This window comes from Bos taurus, chromosome 19 (assembly GCF_002263795.3).
Source record: "Bos taurus isolate L1 Dominette 01449 registration number 42190680 breed Hereford chromosome 19, ARS-UCD2.0, whole genome shotgun sequence".
NCBI lineage: Eukaryota > Metazoa > Chordata > Mammalia > Artiodactyla > Bovidae > Bos > Bos taurus.
This window is the reverse complement of record NC_037346.1, coordinates 63,265,846-63,286,107: the sequence shown is the minus strand read 5'-3', so window position 1 is coordinate 63,286,107 and position 20,262 is coordinate 63,265,846. Positions and strand designations below refer to the sequence as shown.

The 20,262-nt window shown below is 40.0% G+C and overlaps 1 protein-coding gene across 10 annotated transcripts in view; it reads left to right on the top strand.

Annotated features, from left to right (window-relative positions):
* The window catches only part of HELZ (helicase with zinc finger), a 145,967-nt gene that overhangs the window by 6,753 nt on the left and 118,952 nt on the right, over positions 1-20,262 (top strand). For 8 of the 10 annotated variants that reach the window (XM_024981135.2, XM_024981139.2, XM_024981134.2 and 5 more), the window contains 2 exons: positions 13,967-14,194; positions 16,946-16,982. In XM_024981135.2, coding sequence (XP_024836903.1) covers positions 13,985-14,194; positions 16,946-16,982 — 247 coding nt within the window. In that variant the 5' untranslated portion in view covers positions 13,967-13,984. Of the gene's footprint in view, positions 1-9,919; positions 9,968-13,966; positions 14,195-16,945; positions 16,983-20,262 lie in introns of all 10 variants that reach the window. The other 2 variants (XM_059878654.1, XM_024981132.2) reach the window with 1 other exon arrangement.

Here is a 20,262-nt window from a genome sequence, read left to right as displayed (position 1 = left end):
TAATTATATCTTTAGGATAAATTTCAGAATGTATTGTTGTGTTAAATGATATGAATGACTTTATGGCTTTTGATATTGGGTTGGCGATAAAGTTCGTTCTGGATGTTGTGGAAAAACCCAAGCAAACGTTTAGGCCAACCTAGTATATATCGTGGTACTGTTTTTCAAGAGTGTTACACCAGTTTGTACAATTAACAGATACACAGACTTACCTCTTTCACCAAAACTGGATAGAAATACATTTTTCTTTGTTAAGTCCTTCCTTGTTTCGTAGTGTAAAGTAGCACTTGCACTTCTTAGTTCTACACTGTTGGATTTTTCTCTTTGAGTCTCTTCATGGTGAATTGTTTGTTCATATCCTTGGCAGTTTTAATCAATAGACTATTGATGTGGGGCTTTGGTTGGTAAGGCAAATAGAACCAGCTAATAAACAGGTAGTCGTTAAAAACATGATCCGAACAAGTTCAGTGAGAATATTTAAAGAGAGCCCGGCCTGGATGGTGAGTTTTCTTGAGAGGAGTGGTGAAGGGGAACAGGTGAGTTATTTCAAGGTCCAGTTCCTCAGTTACCCTCAGGTGTCCGCTGTGCACCACGCAAGGCCCGCAAGGGTATCAGGGCACATCCCGGCTGGAGGAGGAGGCTGCTCAGGACCTGCCCAGCTCGGGGCGCTGGCTGCTGAAGTCGCTCTGGAGGGCTGAGGGGAGCCTCGTGTGCTCGTGGTGGCATGCCGCTGTGCTGCTGTGCTTCGGAAGCTCAGTTCAGAGGGACGCAAAGATGAACAAAGCATCGTTTCCTCTGACAAGGAACGAATCCCCTAGTGGAGAGAGTTAGGGACACCAGAAAGGACTAATAGGAATTTGAAGGGTGCCGTAAGAGGGGTTCCGTGGAGGGGTGACACTGCCCCCTTGGGGCTATCGGGGAGCACGTCAGCTGCACCCGCGTGAACATGAGAGGCCGTGGAAAGAGGAGGGTATTCCGGAGGGACGGACTGCCAGAGCAGCGGCGGAGCCGTGGGGCCGGAAGTGAGGCTGCATCCGGAAACCGCGTTATCCCGGTTTCCTGGACTCTGGTTACCTGAAGGCGAATGTGGACGGTGAGGCTATTGAGAGGTCGTGACTGGGTTTAGGAGAATGAACGTGAGGGATTGGCAGTGGGGCTTTTTGTTGGGTCCATGGTGATAGCCCAAGACAGGGGTGACTGCCTGAATTGGTGTCCCTGAGAATGAAAGGAGGTAATGGAGTCAAGAGGTATCTTGGAGGTTAAGCAGAGAGATGTGCTGATTAGGTAGGAGGGAAGGGAACCATCAGTTCTGTCTCTCAAGTCGGAGTTGAGGCTGAGGTTTTTATGGCTGGATAGCTGGAAGACATCAAGAATATGGAAGAATGGGTCTTAGGGGTTCAGAATAGAGAAAAGACAAGTTGCATTTTGTGTGTTGAGTTTAAGGAGCTAGTAGGAAGCCGAAATGAGTATTTTAACCCTGGAAGGAACAGATGAGTTTAGGGCCCAGAGGAGTTAAAGGAATCAGTGAGGTCTCATAGTTAAATAAAGCAGAGTGAAGAATGAAGCGTCCTGATTCCCACTCTAGCTTTCTCTTCACTGCCTCATAAGAGAAGGTTCTCTGCTGTGGTATGCTCGATAGAAAGTTAGAAGTGGCAGAGTTTATGTTGGGAGTAAAGAGTTTATTTTTTATTTACTTTTTTTTTTTTTAACTATGGAAAATTTCAGACACACGGAAGTAGGATATAGTCAGTCTCACTGTACCTGTCAGTCCAGCGTCAGTAGCTGTTGCTCTTGTTTCATCTGTTTGCATCAGTTGTACTGAAGCAGGTGGGATACAGTGTCTTGGTGCACTCGGACTGTGCGCTTTGCAGGCAGGGGAGCTGAGCAGTTTAGCAGGGTGTGTGCTGAGTTTTCTGGGTGGGGGTCTGTAGTGAACAGAAGTGGGATTCATTGCCAGAATTCCTGGGGCAAATCACTTACATCTTCTGAGTTTTACTTTCTCTGTGAGATGGAGATAATAATGCCAGCTTCACAGAATCTCTTGAGATGAGATATATAAAAACCATCTGTGAACTTTGAGGCCCAAGGGTGATACAGATTTAGTTGTCCGTAATAACAAAAAGGTAGTGCTGTTCCTTTGGGCTTCTATGTTGCTGGCATGAAATTTATATTATTAAATACATTGTTATTCAACAAATACTTATGTGAAGCACCTGAAGCTTCAACAGTGAACAAAACAGACAAACCTGCAGCTCTCCTGGAGCTCATGCTCTAGGTCTGGAGGATAACAGGAAGCTCATACCTCAGTAGTGCTTAGTGTGGAGCAGACGCTGTTCTAAGTGCTTTCATATTTCACTCTGTTTTATTCTTGCAGCAACTGTGAAGTGTAGACTGTTATTATTCCCATTTTGCAGATTTGGAGATGGAAGCAGATTTTTAGGCAGATAGCCTCAGGTCACAGTGCCATGATTCAAATGCTGGCAGATCTGGCTTCAAGCCTTTACTCTTACCCCCATTTTAGAACTCTTCAGCTCATTCACAGCGTACTAGTGTTTGATACAAATAAAAAAGGTAGGCCCAGATTCTCATTGAAATGAAAACACAAACACGGATGAAAACAATGGCAGTACATAGTTCTCTGTGGATGGGGTGTATTAGTACTCTTGCACAGGGAAGTACTTTTCTCCCTGACTTTCGTAGGCTGCACCAGCTTTCGTGGATTCTTTAGGTACAGATGGCCAAGCCAGTGGAAGGAAGTCAGTTTTCTGCTGGTACTTGGGGAGAATCTCTTCTTGAATGAATCTCCTTGTTTACAGTTCTTCTTCCTTTTTTCTCTTACTCCTCTCTTTCCTTATCTTGAGGAAACTCCCTTCTCTGCCTTGCCTGTTCTGACCCTCCTTTTCCTCACAGTCTCCCTTCCCAGTCTCCTCAGCTGCCCGCGTTCTGAGGGATTTCCTGCCTTCTGCCTTCGCCTTCTCCTCCCTAGTCTGCCTCTGTCAGCCATCCTGGGCCTCGCCCTCTGTTCTGACTTTCCTAAGTTTGTTCAGTGGGACTAATATCAGGACCTGTTTCCTGTCTCTGGCCATGGCTCTGCCAGCTCTCAGTCCTCCTCTGTGGGCAGGGGAGGTTGGGAAATGGGCAGTGCGCATTCCTTCAGTTTGCACCAGGATTAGGACATGGGCCTCACTGCTTTTAAGGAGGGTAGGAGGGTATTATGACTTATATACTTGAGGTGTTTTTTTTTTTTTTTTTAATTCTGGTAAAATATATGAAACATAGCATTTATTTTAGACCATTTTAGCATGCAATTCAGTGGCATTAAGTGCTTTCACCTTGTTGCGCAACCGTCACCACCATCCATTCCATCTCAGAACTTTGTCATCGTCCTGACTTGAAGTTCTCTACTCATTAAACACTAACTCTCCATTCCTCGCTGCCTCCTGGCAGACATCATCCTGCTTTCTGTCTCTGGGATGAATAAGGCCCGTTTGTACCATAGGTATCTCCTATAAGTGCACTTACATAGTGTGTGTCTTCTTGTGACTGGCTTATTTCACTTGGTACGTCTTCAGGGTTCATCCATGTTGTAGCATGTGGCAGGACTTCCTTACTTTTTAAGACTAAGTAATACTATTGTATTACTTGCTTCCCAGGTGGCACTGGTGGTAAAGAACCCACCTGCCAATGCAGGAGACCTAAGAGATGTGGGTTCGATGGGTTTCCTTGGGTTGGAAAGATCCCTTGGAAGAAGACAAGCAACCTATACTCCAGTATTCTTGCCTGGAGAATCCCATGGACAAAGGAGCCTTGGGGGCTGTGGTCCGTAGGGTTGCATAGAGTCAGACACGACTGAAGTGACTTAGCATACACACATGCAATACTGTTGTATGTAAATACATTTTAAAGAATCCATCCAACTTTTGATAGACACTTGGGTTGCTTCCACCTTTGGGCTTATTGTGAATAATGCTGCTGTGAACATGGGTATATATATATCGTTCAAATCCCTACTTTCAGTTCTTTGGGAAATACCCAGAAGTGGAATTGGTAATTCTGTGTTTAATGTTTTGAGGAACCCCCTTACTATTTTCTATAGCAGTAACACCATTGTATGTCCACCAGCAGTGTACAAGTATTCTAACTTCTCCACTTGCTTGTCAGCACTTGCTTTCTGTTTTTTTAATAGCAGCCTTCCTAATGGATGTGAAATGATAACGTATTCTTGTTTTAAAGGTATTTTATGTAGAATTATGGGCTTCCCTCATGGCTCAGTGGTAAAAGACTCCCCCTGCCAATGCAGGAGACAAAAGAGACACGGGTTCAGTCCCTGGGGATCCCCTGGAGTAGGAAATGGCACCCCACTCCGGTATTCTTGCCTGAGAAATCCCATGGCCAGAGGAGCCTGGCAGGCTGCAGTCCATGGGATTGCAAAGAGTTGAACACAAGAGTTTAGACTGAGCAACTTATCAATAGCAACATGTAGAATTACAGAATTTCAGGACTAGAAATGGTGTTAAAGATTTCTAATTCAGTTAGCTGTAGACAAGAAAGAATGTTCTCCTGTGTCTTAGCATTTCCACCTCTTTCCCATTTGAGAAAGGCATTTTGGGCAGCTGGTTCTATACTGGATCTTAGGGTCAAAATGAACTGTGTCTGACCCAAGGTTCATGGAATACAGCTTTGTAAGAGATCTGCTCTTCTGTTCAGCCAGTGACTAATTTCTTAGGCTTCTTTACGGTTTCCAACTGTGTCTTCTGAGTTATTTCATCATTTTTCCAGCTTCTTTAAGGGATGAGGTAGTGGTATTCAAATAAACAGATTTATTTTAAAAAAACTAGGTAAGTTAGAAATTAATGAGCCCAAGATCAATATAAACTGCTCTGATGATAAAAAGACTATATTCAATATTAATTGGAAGGAAATGTAAATATTATTCCTGGGTGCTAGCTATAATTTCTTAGTATGTAAAATAAGCCATCCCTTTTCAATCTTTTTTGGAAAAGATGAATTAAAGTATAAAATACAGTATATTTTATATTTATGAGAAATTATAACTTCTAGCCTATTTTGGGTTTTGGATCATTTTTTTAAGTTAAAGAAAATTTAGTTTAATTTATATTATGACAGTCTTTAGGCCAGAGAGCAAAGTTATAAGAATAGTATAATCAATACCCAATTCTTTGCCTTATATCAAGATTTGCATTCTCTGTTTCTCTGTCGAATAGAATTTTTTTCTTCTGAGCCAGCTGAAGGTAAGTGGCAGACATCTTAGATGGCATTTCATTCACACTTCAACAGGTGTCTCCTAAGAAGGAGAGCATTTTTCTTTATAGATATAATACCATTATCACACCTAAGAAAATAATTCAGTAATACTAATGGTTATACTGCCAGATATCAAGCCCATATATAATTTTTCCCATTTTCCCCAAATGTATTTCTTTATTTTTATCTCTTTAATTTCTTTTGATGTAGAATAGTTATCTTCTTCCTTTTTTGTTTTTCAGATAATTAAGCATTGAAAGTGAAAGTCGTTTAGTTGTGTCAGAGTCTTTGTGACCGCATGGACTGTATGCTGCTGCTGCTGCTAAGTCACCTCAGTCGTGTCCGACTCTGTGCAACCCCATAGAGGGCAGCCCACTAGGCTCCCCTGTCCCTGGGATTCTCCAGGCAAGAACACTGGAGTGGGTTGCCATTTCCTTTTCCAATGCATGAAAGTGAATAGTCCATGGAATTCTCCAGGCCAGAATACTGGAGTGGGTAGCCATTCCCTTCTCCAGGGGATCTTTCCAACCTAGGGATCGAACCCAGGTCTCCTGCATTGTGGGCAGATTCTTTACCAGCTGAGCCACAAGGGAAGTCCAAGAATACTGGAGTGGGTAGCCTATCCCTTCTCCAGTGGATCTTCCCGACCCAGGAATTGAACCAGGGTCTCCTGCATTGCAGGCGGATTCTTTACCAGCTGAGCTATCAGGGAATTAAGCATGTTGCTTGTTAAAAAATTAGAAAATGCAAATTAATTTTTAAAACTCTGTCATCTACCACTCAGAGATACCTACTTTTAATACTGGAATAATTGCAGACTTAGAGAAAGTTGTAAATGTAGGTCAGAGTTCTCATACATTCTTAACCTGCCATTGTTAATATCTTACATTTTTAAGATACATTTGTCAAATCTAAGAAATCATCACTGGAAAATTAGTATTAGCAAATTTCCAGATTTTATTTGAATTTCTCATTTTCCCAAAAAGCCCATTTCCTGCTCAGCGTCCACATTGGATGTTGTTGTCATGTCCTCTGGGCTCTGACAGTTTCTCAGATTTTTCTGTTTTTTTTTTTTAATGACAATTTTTGAAGAGTCCTGGTTCAGGTATTTCATAGAATGTCCCTCAATTTGGATTTATCTGATGTTCTCCCTATGATTAGACTGGAGTTAAAACTTTGGGGAAGGAGATATTTACTTTTAATATTTTGTTTCATTTTTCTCTCTCTGGACTTTTTATATAAAATATTCTCTCTCTATATAGATACATATCTCTCTCTATATATAGAGATATATATTCTCTCTATATATGTTATCTCTCTCTATATATAGATATATAGGTATCCAGGCCCAGGATATAGACTATTACTTTATAATCTGCTAGATTTTTATTTATAAAATGGGACTGCACTGTAGATATTATTTTATAATCTGCTTTGGTTATTTCACATCTTTCAAGTAACCCCTGGTCTTAGTTTCTGTAAAACACTGTTCTGAATTTCAAACATCTGATTTGAAAATATAGTTCTAAAACATAGACTGTTGGTAATTTGAAGAGAGCCTTTAAGAGGAATGATGGTGGTCATTGTGTGGTACCCTTTTGTTTTAATTGTGCAGTTGGCTCTCTTATGTTGGTTTGTGTTTAATTACTGTTATGTGTTTGCAAGGCTACACAGATAATCTGGAAGGGAAAATGAAGAAATACAAATGACAGAAAATGTTTTATAATAAAATTCTCTTGGCAAGCAGCAACCTTTTCGCAAAGTCAGCCTTTTAATATAGTTTACTTGCTTTATAAATATGGTTTTTTGTTTTTTCATGTCTTTATTGATTAGTAAGCATGTTAAATGATTTGGCAGGAGGCTCAAAGTCTTCAAGAAATAATTTGGAATTACTGATCCAGAACTGCTGACAGTTCTCAAAAATGGGTTAGGAAAAGTCAAAGTGATGGATGGAAAAAAAGTCTTAATTTTAGCTCGTGATGTAACGTTTCTTAAATTTAGAGTTTCTTTTTTTATAATTTACTAAAACAGATAGTAGACAGTCCATCACAATATTATTTTATGTATTTAAAGCATTTTGATTTGCTATATTGAATTTCATTCATTCTGGAAATTAGAATTTACCTCTTTAAGAAAGAGATTATTCAAAGTAGAATATGATTGATGATCTTAGCTTTCCGTTTTCTTCTCAGTAGGCGTACTCTGTCTTCTAATACTTCTTGCATACTCAGTGATTTTATAAGTTTTAGAGGAAAATGCAAGTCTGGCCGAATATTAAGCACAATACAATAAATAAAGCTTTTTTACTTCACAGAATATTCTGTCTGTGTATCCCATAGATTCATCACAGATTCTAGTTTTGGATAAAAGCAACTGCATTTTAAGAGAATACAACATCCCTATGACATTGCTATTTGAATGAGAATTGAGTTTGGTTCAGGACAGTTCCTGGAATGCTTGGCATTTAGGTTACCTTAGGTCAACTCTTTTGGAAATTCAATTAAAGTATTTATTGAATGGTTTTAGTGAATAGGATGGTTGTCATGGGAATATAGATGATATAAAACAGGACTCTTATTTCTAAGATAGTTGTATTGGTCAGATAAGGCATCCAAGATAATGACGTGTAAGAGGCAGACCATCCTATCAGTTCAGTTCAGTTTGGTCGCTCAGTTGTGTCCGACTCTTTGCAACCCCATGGACTGCAGCATGCCAGGCCTCGCTGTCCATCACCAACTCCTGGAGTTTACTCAAACTCATGTCCATTGAGTCATTGATGCCATCCAGCCATCTCATCCTCTGTTGTCCCCTTCTCCCACCTTCAATCTTTCCCAGCATCAGGGTCTTTTCAAATGAGTCAGCTCTTCACATTAGGTGGCCAAAGTATTGGAGTTTCAGCCTCAACATCAGTCCTTCCAATGAATATTCAGGACTGATTTCCTTTAGGATTGACTGGTTGGATCTCCTTGCAGTCCAAGAGACTCTTAAGAGTCTTCTCCAACACCACAGTTCAAAAGCGTCAATTCTTCGGCGCTCAACTTTCTTTATAGTCCAACTCTCACATCCATACACGACTACTGGAAAAACCATAGCCTCTACTAGACGGACCTTTGTTGGCAAAGTAACGTCTCTGCTTTTTAACATGCTGTCTAGGTTGGTCATAACTTTTCTCCCAAGGAGTAAGTGTCTTTTAAAAAATTTTATGGCTGCAGTCACCATCTGCAGTGATTTTGGAGCCCCCCAAAATAAAGTCTGTCACTGTTTCCACTGTTTCCCCATCTATTTGCCATGAAGTGATGGGACCGGATGCCATGATCTTTGTTTTCTGAATGTTGAGCTTTAAGCCAACTTTTTGACTCTCCTCTTTCACTTTCATCAAGAGGCTCTTTAGTTCTTCTTCACTTGCTGCCATAAGGGTGATGTCATCTGCATGTCTGAGGTTATTGATATTTCTCCCAGCAATCTTGATTCCAGCTTGTGCTTCATCCAGCCCAGTGTTTCTCATGATGTACTCCGCATGTAAGTTAAATAAGCAGGGTGACAATATACAGCCTTGACGTACTCCTTTTAGGAAGACTATCCTATAGGAATTAATTTTGGTTTTGGGAGGATCATCCTTAGGGTAATAGACCTTGAAGTGTGCATTTAAAGCTGGGCAGGATTTAGGTCCACAGAGAGGAGGGAAGGGTGTTTGTGTAGAGCAAAGGCGTTGGCAGAGACTCAGGCTGGACTGTGCTTGGGGCCTGTGTGGAGAACGGTGGGAAGGTTCTGTTGTAGTCAGACTGTGGGTGGCCTGGTTATTTGGTGATGAGCTCGGGTACTATTTTATAGGATGCCATCTCTAAAGTGACTCCTGACTGTCTAACTCCTCAGGAAAGAGTATACACTTTCCTGCCGCAGGGTCCCCCACTGCTGTGATGTCCAGTGGGGAGAAGGAGGCACGTTCTGCAGTGGGTTCCTTAATACCGTATCAGTCTGGCTTTTCTTTCGTCACAGTACGGTAACTTTCTAAAACAGTCTTGTTTTCAGGATAATAATTGGGTTTCCACAGGGAAAATAATAATGTGTGAGGCAGACAAAATGCAAATTACTGACTTAAAAAAATGAATCTCTAATTTTTTTATAGTATTTCTCTTGTTTAAACTTTGTTATGTAAAAAACATATATTTTATTGTATTTTTCTTCAGGTTTCATACGGTTTTTATTATTTATATAGTTTAATAATTAAAGAGAAGGTGGGGTCTAACGAAGGACTGATCATGGATGTTAGTAATTTCTATTCAGGTGGAAATAATGGTAACGTTTAGTACAACTCATCGATCTTCTAAAACTTTTACAAATGCAGCCTGATTCATTCCAGCCAAGTTAATTATGAAGTAGATAATTTTTTTCCCCTAATGGAGACAAATGTAAAAGACAGAGATACAGAAATAATCTTCAATTTAGGTTGAAGAAATTTTAGTTACTGCTATTGGTTCCTGCTGTTTGATCATAGTTCATTTTTGTTTTTTGAAGTCTGTCTCTAATCAAGTAAGATTTAATTTTTTAGAAATAAAAGAGGACCGTGACTAATAAGAAAAGTCAATTTTAGGATAATAATTGAATATTTTAAAAAATATAATGGTATTAATACATTTCATGACTTGATTTCCAGGTGATCTGTTGGTTTTCCTTGTACTGTCACAGAAGGAAGTCCACATTGGTATGAGAATGATGCTTATAAATCACCACCCTTCTTATCAGCTGTCACTGAACATGTCGTAGTCCAGGCCATTCTGCCCAGCACCTCTGTGGTGAACTGTTGATTTCATTTTTCTTCCCATATTTACTTTTGGTCCCGGACCGGTTTTCTAGCTATGATGGAATTCTTCAAAAGTATCCTATGTTTTTTATGTAGTGAACTACTCATTGATCTGTTTGGAGAAATTCTTTCTGAGGCTATATTCTTGCCTCTGAAATGTACGAAGGGAAAAGTACAGGTTTTCCATTTATTAACAAACTTACCCTTCTTTATCTCTTTGCAGTTTTTAAAATCCATGTCCGTTGTGACATTGATATTCATATTTTAAAAACGAATAACATTTTTTTCTTAAAATAATTAAACAGTAAAACGGACTTTTTCTTTTAGTAATACAGTTCTATTAATATAACGTGTAATTGTGCAGCCATCAGTACAATCAGAATACAGAATATTATCACCCCCTAAAATTCCCTAATGTTATCCTTTTAGTTAACTGTCCCCATCCTATAATGTCTGCAACCACTGATGTTTTCTCCACCCCTTTAGTTTTATCTTTTTGAGGATGTCATATAAATAGAATCATGAAGTATGTAAACTTCTAGACTGGGTTCTTTTACTCTTTGAGCTTCATCTAAGTTATGGCATAAATTGAAAGCTTGTTCCTTTTTATTACTGAGTAGTTTTCTGTTGTCAGTAATTAAAGGACATTTGGGTTGTTTCCAGTTTTTTTAACATTTTTGAATAGAGATGCTGTAAACATTTGTGTACAGGTTTTTCTGCAAACATAGATTTCATTTCTTTAAGGTAGCTGCTTGTGTGGAGAGGGGATTGCTGGATGATATACTGAGTGTATTTTTAATTTTGTAAGAAGCTGTCAACCCTCTTCCCAGAGTGACTGTACTATTTTATATTCATACTAGCAATGTATGAGAGTTCCAGCTATTCTACATCACTGACATTACCATTATTTTTCGTTTAGCCATTCTAATAGGTCGGAGAAGGCAATGGCAACCCACTCCAATGGTACTCTTGCCTGGAAAATCCCATGGACGGAGGAGCCTGGTAGGCTGCAGTCCATGGAGTCGCTAAGAGTCAGACATGACTGAGCGACTTCACTTTTACTTTTCACTTTCTTGCATTGGAGAAGGAAATGGCAACCCACTCCAGTGTTCTTGCCTTGAGAATCCCAGGGACGGGGGGAACCTGGTGGGCTGCCATTTATGGGGTCGCACAGAGTTGGACACGACTGAAGTGATTTAGCAGCAGCAGCAGCAGCATTCTAATAAGTATATAGTAATATCTAATCAGGAGAAGGCTATGGCAACCCACTCCAGTACTCTTGCCTGGAAAATCCCATGCATGGAGGAGCCTGGTGCGCTGTAGTCCATGGGGTCACGAAAAGTCGGACACGACTGAGCGACTTCACTTTCACTTTTCACTTTCATGCATTGGAGAAGGAAACGGCAACCAAAAACTCCAGTGTTCTTGCCTGGAGAATCCTAGGGACAGGAGCCTGGTGGGCTGCCGTCTATGGGGTCGCACAGAGTCGGACACGACTGAAGTGACTTAGCAGCAGCAGCAATATCTAATTATGGTTTTAATTTGTGTTTCTCTAATGACTGATGCCATTGAACATCTTTTCATGTGCTTATTTGCCATCATTATATCTTCTTAGTGGAGTATCTTTTGCCCAGCTTTTCATTGGGCTGTTTTCTTCCTCTTGAGTTTTGAGAATTCTTCGTATATTTGGATACAAATCCTTTTTCAGATATTTGCAATTGGTTTTCTCTGCAGTTGCAGTGATTTGCAAGTGGTTTTCTCACAGTCTTTAGCTTTGCTTTTCATTCTTTTTCATTCTTTTAATATAATAGCATTTTTCAAAGAGCAAAAATGTTTAGTTTTGATAAAGTCCATTTCATGCTTTTTTTCTTTTTATGTATTATACTAAAATGGAAAATTTTCTTTTAATAAATTTCTATTCTGTGAAAGTGGTAAAAAGCAACTTAGTGATGGGAATGTTCTCATAAAGTTGACTTTAGGGGAGGGTGTGAATTTTATCATTTTCTGGAAAAGTGGTGCTAATTAATATACTCCGTAGTTTGGGGACCATCTAGAACTTTTGCTTAACAAAAGGACGCAATTGGTTTAGTTTGGTGAGGGTCTTCACACTTTTTATAAAAAATGGTAATCACTAGCTGGTCGTAATGCAGAACTATGTAGGAATTAGTCCTTAAGACTGTTCCAGGGTTAAAGTAGTGCTATATTATATTCACAATTGATGCTTTTGGGAGTGTCTTCAGTTTCTGCTCCACTGGAACATCGCTAGAACTCACAGTCAGTGTCCTGGCTAAAAGTGTGAGCTACATCAGAATGTCTAGATTTGAATCCTGCCCTTTATGTACATTATAACTGTGGGTGAGCAACTTAACTTCTCTGTGCTTCAATTTCCTTATCTGTAAGTGGGAATGATAATAACACCCACCTTGTAAGGTCATTATGAGGAAATGAGATGACACAATATACATTATATATCTCAGCAGCGTCTGGCACAGCATGTGTTCAGCAAATGGCTCTTGCTATTACTTTTATTATTATTGCTGAAATAGCTTTATGATAAAATTATTTAAACAAATGTTTTGTAATATTTTCAGTAGTCAAGATAACCACATGTCACACTAAGTCATTTTTCTTCCATTTTTTCTCTTTATACTTGTTATTATTAAAATGCCCACATTTTTCTCTTAATACTTTTTATTATTAATCAGTAATTGTGGCCTAATTGTTACTAATTATCATGTATATATACACTGTTTTGTAAGAGAACTATCAGTTTGTTTTTCACATCCTGTGAGGTACTAATCAGATATGCACATACATATCAATTAGCTTCCCGCTGCCTGAAACAGCACCAAAACTGGCTTAGGCCAGAAAGAAATTTGAGTTAGGCTCACCTAACTACAAAGTCAGGCACAGCAAGCTGGATTCAGGACTCAGGTGAAGTTGTTGGGGCTCAGGTTCTCCCCGTGACTCAGCTCTGCCTTTTCCTGGATGGACTTCAGTTGTTGACGTTGCATATAGAAACATGACTGCAGCATATCCACCCCCTGTAGCTGCTCAGAGTTTAGATTCAGCGGGAAAGAGCACCAGCCTCTTTCCCAGAAGCCTCAGCAAAAGTCTCATGATGTCTCATTGGTTCTTATGGGGTCACATATCTGACCTTGAGCCAGTCTGTCCCTGAGTTTGGGGCTTTGAGACTCAGATTGGCCAGTTCTGGTCACATGACACTCGTTGATTTTCTTTTCTTTTCTTTTTTTGGTGGAGCCCTCTCTTCAGGGGCCACATTTCCTCAGAGTGGGGGAGAGGTAATGACTCAGAGGGGAATCATGGGCTTTTATTACCAGAAAAGGGGATGGCTGGATACTGGGTGGTCAAACAGCTTAATGTGACATTAGGCTCTTTTAGTAGATAAGAAGCAGATCACAGGAGTCAGTGGACTTGGATTCGAATTTTGGTTTCTGATTCCAGCTTTTTTGTCTGTGAAATTTTTTGTATTGGTGGGCAAAAATCCCACACGATACGGCCTTTGATTCTCTGTAGCCTTAGTTGCAGAATTATTAGACTGAAAGTTGGAGGTTGCATAGGAAGCATTTTTCCACTTTCTGGTTATAAAAGAAAAGAGAAGCCTCATGGCTTGCTATGTTTTGTAATACTCAGCATCATATTTCATTTATAAATTTGTCTCATTTATAAATTTGATGTATAGTTGGTAGTGTGATCCTGACTTGAGAAGTATAGATTTTGTAGCATCAGTAGCTGCTGCTCAGCTGTGACCTTGATCAAAAGGCTGGTTGACAGTAACTATTCAGATAGATAATTAAGCCAGCTGAGATAGGAATGGGGCTAGAATTTATAATTAATAGGTTTTTGAAACCTTCTCTTGTTCTTTCTCCATGTCTTTAGGATTTTTGTCCCTGAGTCATGGAAGACAGAAGAGCTGAGAAGTCATGTGAACAAGCATGTGAATCACTGAAGAGGCAGGACTATGAGATGGCCCTCCAGCACTGCACAGAGGCCCTCCTTTCTCTTGGCCAGTACTCCATGGCCGACTTTACGGGGCCCTGTCCGCTGGAGATAGAGAGCATCAAGATCGAGAGTCTTCTTTATAGAATTGCCTCCTTTTTGCAGCTGGTGAGTAGACATTGTCAATAAGCCAATGGTAAACCATGTTAAATGACCTTTTTCTTTGAGTGGGGACTGTTGTTGGTCATTTCCTCTGCAAATCACCAAATTCTGGGCTGAGGAGTTGTGTGAAGTGGCTAGGGATTGCTGAATATCTTTGATGGCAAGCAACTGTGTTTTTAGGACCTGAAAGTTTTACTGTTGTATAGCATTTTTTTACTATCCACTCAATTCAACAAATATTTATTGAATGCATACTATGTGGTGGATGCTGTTCTAGGTATTTGTTTTATGTTGGTGAAAAAGAAAGATCTCTCCCTAGTACTTTTTCTAGTATTGTGGAGGGGCAGGCAATAAAGAATAGGCATTATAAGTAAGTAAACACTTTGGATTGTTAGAAGGTAACAGTTTGCATGAAAAAAGACATAAAATAGAAGGTTTCTAGGGTTAGGGGTAGGGTTGCAATTTTTAAGTTACAGGCAGAGGGAACTTCAGTGCAGACTTCCTCAGGCAGGAGCATGCCTGCTGCATTTGAGGGACAGCTCTGGAGTCCAGTGTGTGGGAGTAAAGCACATGATGAGGGAGTGCAACAAGGTGGCTAGACCCTGTGGGGTCTCCAGGTCACTGTGAGGTCTGGTTTCTGTTCTGCTTGAGGCAGAGCACTCTTGTGGGATTTTGAGCAGGGCAGTGGCGTGATCTGATATAATAGGAATTATTTGGTCTCTGTTGAGAATAGAGTTTAAAGTATAAGGGTTAAGAGTAGATGCAGAGACTAGTTTGGAAGCTATTAGAATAATCTAGGCCAGAGATTAAAAGACGCTTACTCCTTGGAAGGAAAGTTATGACCAACCTAGACAGCACATTAAAAAGCAGAGACATTATTTTGTCAACAAATGTCCCCGTCTATTCAAGGCTATGGTTTTTCCTGTGGTCATGTATGGATGTGAGAGTTGGACTGTGAAGAAGGCTGAGCGCTGAAGAATTGATGCTTTTGAACTGTGGTGTTGGAGAAGACTCTTGAGAGTCCCTTGGACTGCAAGGAGATCCAACCAGTCCATCCTAAAGGAGATCAGTCCTGGGTGTCCATTGGAAGGAATAATGTTGAGGCTGAAACTCCAATACTTTGGCCACCTGATGCGAAGAGCTGACTCATTTGAAAGACCCTGATGCTAGGAAAGATTGAGGGCAGGAGGAGAAGGGGATGACAGAGGGTGAGATAGTTGGATGGCATCACCGACTCAATGGACATGGGTTTGGGTGAACTCTGGGAGTTGGTGATGGACAGGGAGGCCTGGCGTGCTGCAGTTCATGGAGTCGCAAAGAGTCGGACACAACTGAGCGACTGAACTGAACTGAGCTGAACTGAGGCCAGAGATGAAGTGGCTTAGATCAAAATGGTAACCATGGAGGTGGTGAGAAGTGGTTTGTTTCTGGCGATAATTTGAAGGTAGAATGAAACAGATTTCCTAGTGTACGGAAGGCAGAGAGTGAGAGATCTAGAGCAGTCATAGTTCACTTACTTTGACTTTTTCTGTCTGAGCGTTTGGAAGAGTGGAGTTGCCTTCCACTGAGATGAGGGTCTGTGGATGGGGAGCAGGTTTTATGGGAAAGAGTTCGTTTTAGACACACTGAGTTTGAGATGACACTTAGATACCCAGCCAGAGATGTGGAGTAAGCAGCTGGATGTGCGTGTGTGAAGTCTGGGCTGCAGATGTTACTTTCAGAGTCTGTGGTCTGTGGATGATAAGAGCCTCAGGCCTGGGTTAGATCACTAGGGAGTGAGTATAGACAGGAGGAGATGACTGAGGACTTGGTCTTACGGCACTGGTTTAAGAGTTGGGGAGAAGAAGCAAAGCATCCTGAAGAGCAACCCATGAGGCTAAGGAAAACTATGAGAGCAGGGTGTCCTGGGAGCCAAAGGAGGAGAACCTGTCCAAGTGAGCAGATGTTCAGCATGTCCATTGCTGGAATAGACGTGGAGAATTGAGAATCGACAAAAAATGACAGTGTATCTCCATGGGTGCATGTAAATATGTCTGACTGGTGGCAGCCACTGGTGATTTACATGGGGTGGGGAGTGAGAGCTTGATAACAAAGAGTTTAAGAGAAAGTCAGAAAAAAAAAAGAAAATCAGATGGAAGGAATTTGAATACATGATACAGACAGTTCTTGAGGAGCTTTGCCCCATTGAAGCACACACACACCCAAAAGGAATGGAAACTAGTGGGAGACGTGAAGTCAAGAAAAGGGTTTTTTCAGATGAGAGAAATAAGAACTTGTTTGTTTATAGAACTAAACTGAAAGAAAACAAAAAATTAATGATGTATGAGAAACAGAAGAGGCTTGCCAGAGCGATGTTTTTGAGCATATCTGCACAGGTGGTAGGCCTGTGGGACAGGCGGGAGGCAGAGGGGGGCAGGAAGTAGACAGTCGGGGTGGTGACCCTCATAGACAGTCTCTGCAGGACAGCTGTTCACTCAGCAGAGTGAGGAGCTGAGGATGAGGATGGGGTAGAGGGTTCTGGTGACTTGAGGTTAGAGGAGGTGAGAAAGAGGGAGTAAATGGATAGGGAAGTATGCGATGAGGTTTACTTGGAGAGGATTGTGTAATCCTCAGCACATGAGTTAGCCTTGGTCTGTGAGTAGTAAATTTGCAACATTAATGATTAAACTTTGAAACAAAGCTGCAGCCTTTTGATAAAATCTCTGTTTTAAGAGGCCTTGAACTACTAAACTTTATCTTGTGTCTTTTATTTTGCAGAAAAACTATGGGCAAGCTGATGAAGATTGTAGGCATGGTATGTGTAAAAACAAGATTCTCTTCTGCTTTGAAGATTTTGAAGTATTTCATTGAGTAATGTTTAAGATTTGATATTTTCATGTACTGATTTCAATGGTGATTTTAATATGAAAAAACTCCACTTCGTGGTGATGACTAATCTGGGTGCTTTCCTGGCATGACGGGTGTGCACGTGAGCATGGTCCCTGCTCACGAGTGGTGGCATTGCTGCCACTCCCTTGGGAACACTGATAATGCCCTTTGAAAGTGTGTGAGTGTTTTCAGTCAACAGAGAGCTATATTTTAAGAACTATAACACATAACACACATTGATCGAAATGTTAAGCTTGGATAAATTGGAAAGCTGGACCTCTGTCTCCTACAGTGTTTTTTTTTCCCCTTCATTAGAAGATTTTCCTTAGAAGAGACTGACTAGAATGCTCTTTGGTGCTTTTTCCTGCTTTCTTTTGGTCAGGAAATTGATTAATAAGATTCTTGCTCTTTGGGTGCTCATAGACTAGAAATCCTTTTCTTCGAGATTGCTGCCGTTTTCTAGAGTGAGTCTAGGAGTGAGTGGGAGAAGGGTTCAGTGTGCATTCTCACACACTCTTGGTGAGAGTTTTGCACAGCTCAGTGATTTGGATAATGGAGTGCTTCAATTATCTAAATGGGGAAGGAGGGCTGAGGTGTTTAACGTAAATTAAAGTTCTTTTCCTGTTTGTTCTTTTGTGTCAAAACTTTTTCAAAGTACTAGCTATTTTTGTTGTAAACCTTACAGAATGTAAATCTTATCTACTTCTGTAACATATTGGACACATTGAACCATTCATTGACGATACAGTGACCTCTCTGTAAACCTTGCTTCATAGAATTGTGCACCTTGGGAGAAGACTGGCCTTTGAGAGATACTGAGTGCAATCTTTACTACCTGTAGATGTTTAAAGGTTGCTAACAAGCCATATAATAAGTCGAATAACACAGAAGGGCCCCTGCCCCTCCCCCAAGAGGAGGTCGTGACGTTAGTGTGCTGCGTCTTCTTCACCTTTCTCTGTAGTGAGCGCAAATGCTCGTAATACATGACATACGTACATGGGCTTTTTATTTAAAAATTAAAAAAGAATTATGTGATCATAACAAAATTGCTTGCTTTCTTAGCAATATAGATCATGGATATCTTACTGAGTTAATAATGCATCAGCTCCAGCTCCTATACCATAGTCCGTGGTGTAGATAGCCACCATTTATTCAGCTGTTCCCATGGTGGTGGGCGTTCGGGTGGCTCTACTTTTCTAGTTTGTCACAATTCACCCTGTAATAACCATACATTGTTTCTCACTGCTGCCTTTGTTTCTGTGTGGTAGTCTTAAAAGTTAGATACCTGGATGAAGGAGTTTTAAAAATTGAATGTCTGGGTTAAAATATACATATAATTTTAATAGACACTTTCGGATTAGTTTCAAATGCACACATTTTTAAATAGTTCAGAAAAAAATTAGTGAAGTAAATATGGCAAAAGATGGCAACCTAAGTTTTAAGAATATGAATGCTTATTATACTATTTACCCTAGTTTCTCATTCTAAATTTTTCATAATTTAGAAAATTATGAAAAATTTTCATATCTCATTTCACCATCTTACATATCAGCAATATGTGAGAATGCCTGTTTCCTGTGATCTCAGTAACTGGAACCTCTCAGTCTTGACATTGTGACAATCTCATGTGTGAGAAATTGCCTCTTTCTTTAATTTTCGCTTCCTTGAGTACTAATGAGGTTGATACTTTTCATTTTTTGGAGACATACAAAGTCCCAGTAGATTAAAGGACTTGTAAAAAGTTGTGGAAGAGTAAATGTTGTTGGTGCAGGAGCACATGGAAAAATGTTGCATTTTTTGTTAATTGTTTTACTTGGCATTTTAAAGTTAGGTATTATTTTACAACTGCTGAATTAACAATATAAAAATTTAACCTGGAAACCTTGGAGATGAAGGCTAGGCCTGTTACCTGGAGTGTGAGCATAGTAGCATGAAAGTGTGTGTGTGTCCAAGCTCACCAGACTGTACATTGGTTACGTGCAGTTTTTGTGTACTGATTCTGCTTCTGCAATGTGGGGAGAAAACCACTGTCTCAGATAAGGTTGTAGTGAAGTGAGTGTGTGCTTGTGGTGGCGGCGGGCGGGGTATGAAGCAGAATACAGCTTGGTCATATGTTCGTACCTTTGACCCACTAATCTCAGTTCTGGGAGACTGTCCCAAGTAAATATTTCAAAAGAAGGAAAAAATTGTCTGTGGAATGGTTTTCATTGTGGTGCTGTGTGGAAAAGGGGGAAATTGGTTAGCTTGCAATAATGGTTCAATGATTACATTCTATGCATTCCTTGTAAGAACATGGAAATGCTTAGTTAATGTAAAGTTGTTCATTTGAAGTAGACATTTGGAAATATTGTCAAAAGTTTATGTGTATATATTGCTAGTTGTAGAGTTCTGCTTTTATATTATATATAATTTTTTCCTCTTCCCTTTTGGTAACTTTTTTTTTTTTTTGAAGTATAGTTGATTTACAGTATTACTTTAATTTCAGGTATACAGCAAGGTTATTTTTATATAAGATAAAATACCATGGTTAGGCAGTTAGTTAGTAATAAAAAACAAGACCAGAGTCTCGGCCTTTGTTAATTATTATACTGGTTTGTATGCTGGGTGCCCGAGCAGCTCCCTCTGCAGGGCCCCAGACCTAGTTTGCATTTGATGTACTGCAGGATCCCTTGCTGTCAGTATCAGCTTGCATTCCTTGCAGCTCTCAACAGGCTTCATTGCAGCTACCCTCCCCCCCTCTCCCTCCACTTGCTTCTGAGCCTGATTTCACTTTCTCACACAGGGATGGGAAACCAGCCAGGCAGTCTTTGTCATGGAGTTAAAAAATTTAAATTCTTTTTTATTATGAAAAACCTACAAGGAGAAACTAGGGGAAATAATATAATAAGCATTCATATTCTTGAAACTTAGGTTGTCACCTTTTTGCCATATTTACTTGATTAATTTTTTTCTGAACTGCTTAAAAGTAATTATAGATACCATGATATTTATTCCTAAATACTTCAGTATGCATCTGTAATAAATAAGATCATAACTGTATAACCACAGCATTATTATTAACCTAATAAAAGTGACCATAATTCCCTAATATCCAAAACCCAATCTATAGTCAGATTTATCTGGTTGTCCCCAAAATGTGTGTGTATGTGTGTTTTTTTTAATGGCTGATTTGTTTAAGCCAGGAGCTGATCAGAGTCATAAGATTT